We start from the raw sequence: 4,473 nt of genomic DNA, 5'->3' as shown, positions 1-4,473 counted from the left end.
GGCAAGCTAGATAGAGGTGGCCAACTGGGAGTGGGGGGAAAGGTCATGGCAGAAATACAGTTTTTTCAAAATAGGATAACTGCACAGAAAGTCTTGGAAATGATCACTGAAGTGTACAACTGGATGAGACATAGGAGAGGGCCTGGATAAGGGGCCGGATGGTTACATAGGCTTGACTGTGTTGAAGCTTAGACATTATGACAACCTGCCCCTGATGCTTCATTCAGCTTACCTGCTGCTGCTTGCTACATAGGTTTTGATCTTCTGGCTGCCTTCTTTACATAGTATTTTTGTTTCTCTGTTGCATTCTTCCAATGCATTTTGCTCCCCAAACAGCTGTCTGTTGTCTTTCTGCAACATCCTGACTTTGTGCTGGATGAATTTAGATTCAATCAGGACATTGCAGTTCCTGAGGCTGAGCCACAAACAAAACATGGTGAGTCCAGACAGCATCCATCTTCCTCTCACTCCTCCAAGGACCATTCCCGCATCATGGACCCTGATCCCCAGATAGCCAGAGTCAACTATCCAGATTGGCAATGGAGCATCACATTGGGGGAGGTCAAATCCAGAGGAAAGCCACTTTCCAGAAAATTGAAGGTACTTCTGAAACCACTGACACCAACAGGGACTCATAGATTTCTCAGAAGAGAGCATGGGATCTATGTGTGCTTACATATCCATAGTATTAAAAAACTACCTGTAGGTATAGGGCAAAATTTCTCTAGGAGAGAAGAGACCCAAGCATCACACAGTCTTTCTATGTTTCTCATGGAAACCTCATCTATGAATCTACTTTCAGAGCCCAAGAGGCTCAAGGTTGATTAATATTTCCATCATGGTGTAAGCCTTTTCAACCTCAAGGATACTTAATTGTAAAGGACAATGACTTGAGGGGCTCAGAGACTCTTCACACTTGGTCAAAATGAGTCCAAATGGTAAAGTCTTAGAGGCTTGCTTGAAGTGACACAGGCTTCCTGTTTAGAGAAAACAGTATAGAACCTAAGTCCTCACTTTAGTTCAAAGACAAGGATGGGCAGACATATCCTGTGTCTACTTCTTGGATTATGACCATGTTAGTCACTCACCAGTAGAATTGATTTTCTTTAGTCAACTCCTTGCACTTGTCCAAGGCCTCACTGATTTCCTGTGGCATTCTCTTCAGGTCAGTCATCACCTGGTCATGTTGCATCTCGAGCATGAATGTCTCAAAGTTGATCCTGTGGGAGGGCATGACCCAAGGAACAAATAATCCTATGAACTAAGGATACAAATTTTATGTTAATTCAAGCTAACTCATGGAGTACCCCATTTCATATATTCTACAGCATTCCTCTTTGTTACCATTTCCACATGATGCTTATTAAATTTATTACCCATGGCCTGGGGCCAGTAGAGACAGGGCAGTAATGGCCTGGGGCTGACCTACTTTAGTTCCCTGAAGGGGCTTGAAAGAAAAGAATATCTCTCAAAGAACTTTCCTGGAAGCTGTGTAAGAGGCCACAGACCATGTTAAATCTGTATGACACTCCTCATGTTTTTACACAAGGATTTGTCAATCCTTGGATCTATTGCTACATAAATTCCCAAAGGACATAATCATATCTCCAGAGAAAATCCTTTATAACATACATCAAGTGATTCCAATGTCATCAAAGAATTCAAGACCTGTGCTGTTGAAAATGTGCCTTCCTTGCTTCCTCACTGTCATTAACTGGAAACTGGGTCAGGCAAAACCTAATGACTATCACATTACATAGACTCTCCATATGATAAGCAAACACACACACACACACACACACACACACACACACTTAAACTCAATCAGAATGCCAAATAAATATAATGATGTGGCATTATCTGAGAGTATAATGAACAAAATTTGAGAAAAGCAGTGATGAACTGCAGCCAATCTAGTCATACTCACAGGTACCATGTGGGACCAGGCCCCTCCAGCAGTTACGAGGACCAATTGGACCCAGTTTCCTCCAGATCAACTGTAAAAAGGATGGATCATAAACACACAATACCTAGCAACTCCCCCAAACTAACACCTGTGCAAGATTCTTAAATGGTGATATGGGAGCTCAAACATCACTACCCAAGTCCCCAGACTGTGATTCATGCCACAGGCTCTGATTTACTTTTGGAGGAATCAAAATTCCTATGACCCTTATCTCACTCCTATCTGCACTTCAAGTTTTGTGTTGAAATTACAATCAGCAAAACGAATTTGGATATGTGGACAGCCTGGAGTTGTAGCCTCCTCTGGTATGAGGGAATCTTGGCTTAACAGGAAGGGCCCATGGTAGTAAAGAAGTAGGCACAATGACTACCTGTTGTTCAAATCCTTGATAGAGTAATTTGCCAGGATAGTCTGGAGTTCATCTCTCTCATTTTTTATGTTCTGGACATCTCTTTTGAGCTTCTCCAACCTCTTGATTCTCTTCTCCTCCTCATTGATGTTGGGAGGTTGTGGTGATGCTTTCGCAACAGACCTTGTAGGTAGATAAACACTAGTAAACTTGTAGAGATAATAGGGCATGGAGAGCAGAGACCATGCTTTGTCACACACAGAAGCCTGAGGAAAAGGAAAATCTAGATACATCGAGAATCCCTGAAAGAGCAAGAAAGCTATCTTCAAGCTAGTCTCCTCATCTATGTCCCTATTCCCATCCACCATCACTGAACATATGCCTGAAAACCTATTGCAATATCCCAGGCCTGAAATGCATAATAAGCTGCCCCAGAAAGAGGAATTGGATGGTGGTTTCAGTTCATATCTTACAACATATACCATCCCTCTTAGCACAAAAAATAAATTGACCATAAACACCAGAACATAACATCTACCATGGGACAACACTTTTCTAGGCTGCTTATAATGTGTGATGAGAGCTCATATACTACTAAACTGAGCCCAGAGTGTGAATCAGTCCATATCATGTGTGTTCAATAACAAAGTGTCTGAGACCTTGATTCAGGAGCAGGGTCAATATCCTTCTCCATTCTTGGCATCACATGCTCATGTAACGTAGAGGAAACTATATCAGGATGAAGTGTGTCAATACTCTTCCCTGAGAGCAACACTTTGTTATTCTCACAGAGCTATTTGTATAACTTGCATTACAGCAAAATTAAGATCTCTCAGCAAAGCAACTGAAAGCTTGTCAATTCCACACTGTCTATAAAAATAATCATCAAATATTCTTGACTCTGGTTCAACCATTGAGGAATCTGAAGGATCCAGATCATAAGCTCTAAACTTGTAAAGACCAGCTCAAACCCACATCCCCCAGGTAGCTCCCCAAACCTTGCCCAGGTCTCACTGTGCCTTCTCAATGACTAGTTCTTTCTTACCCATTCCCAACATGACAGAAGGCCGGCCTCCTTCTGCCTTGGTCTGGTCTCTGTGTGTATGCTATTCTTCCTCCAAAATACCCTGAGGAGCATCGACAACATACCTGCTTAGGAGCCCATTAGGATCTCAGGAAATACCCCACAGCACATCTTGTTGCCACAACACTGGTGACATCACCGAAGATTCTAGGGTTCTCCTGGATACCATAGATTGTCCAGGGAAGTGACTACTGATGTACTTCCATGGCCTAACCAGCTTACCAGCTTGCCCCATCTTGACCAGATTTTGAAGTGCCATTTCCTGGAATCTTTCTATTGACCCAGAGGATAACTCTTGTCAACTTCTCATTCCAAGGCTAGAGATTTCTCTCTGCTTCACTACAAGTCAAGTGCTTTGAATGGGGAGTTTGTTAGTGCCATGGCCTGTGTAACTCATCTTTGATAGGATCCAAATCTCTAGTATCATTGGATGAAGAAGATTTTTGTCCAATATAAATCTTGTTCTGGGGCCTATTCAGGAAACATAAAATACAATTCCCCAGGATTCCCTGTTTCCCAGAGGCCAAAAACATTCTCCTGCAACTTTTTTATTTTATTTTATTTTATTTTATTTTATTTTATTTTATTTTTTGGTTTATCAAGACTGGGTTTCTTTGTATAGCCACGGCAGTCCTGGAACTCACTTTGTAGCCCAGGCTGGCCTCAAACTAAGAAATCTGTCTGCTTCTGCTTTCCAGTGCTGGGATTAAAGGCACGTATCACCATGCCAGGCTACACCTTTACTTGTATGCAACTTGGATTTTATTTTTTAGTGTGCAAATGCCTTGGAAGGAGACACTGCTTCAATATATTAAGCCATGTGTTTTCATTAAATCTCTGTTTTACCACCACATTTCTTTGGGAAGAAAACTCCCTTGTACTTGGCAATAGAGGAAGGCAGATACAGAGAGAGCATCAAATTGTAAAGTTTATGTCCATTCTTCAAAGATAAAACATCCACATTCTTCATTTCTCTAAAGAACCAGACTAAATAGGCATCTGTGAACAAAGGCCAACAGAGACATTGAATTGCTGCTCCATTGTCCCATTACCTATCCCTTGTCCAGTGTCTAC

At 41.8% G+C, this 4,473-nt stretch overlaps 1 protein-coding gene across 1 annotated transcript; it reads right to left on the bottom strand.

Annotated features, from left to right (window-relative positions):
- Positions 1–232: 232 nt before the first annotated feature.
- LOC110315520 (disks large homolog 5-like) lies at positions 233–2,545 on the bottom strand (the record flags this gene model as incomplete). Its single annotated transcript, XM_021189559.1, has 3 exons — positions 2,337–2,545; positions 1,089–1,220; positions 233–415 (listed from the first exon to the last, which is right to left on the bottom strand). Coding segments are annotated over exons 1-3 (524 nt in total), but the record flags the coding sequence as incomplete, so codon positions are not given.
- Between the last annotated feature and the right edge of the window lie 1,928 nt (positions 2,546–4,473).

This window comes from Mus pahari, unplaced genomic scaffold, assembly GCF_900095145.1.
Source record: "Mus pahari unplaced genomic scaffold, PAHARI_EIJ_v1.1 scaffold_12004_1, whole genome shotgun sequence".
NCBI classification, from domain to species: Eukaryota; Metazoa; Chordata; class Mammalia; order Rodentia; family Muridae; genus Mus; species Mus pahari.
This window is presented reverse-complemented; position numbering and strand designations above follow the sequence as displayed.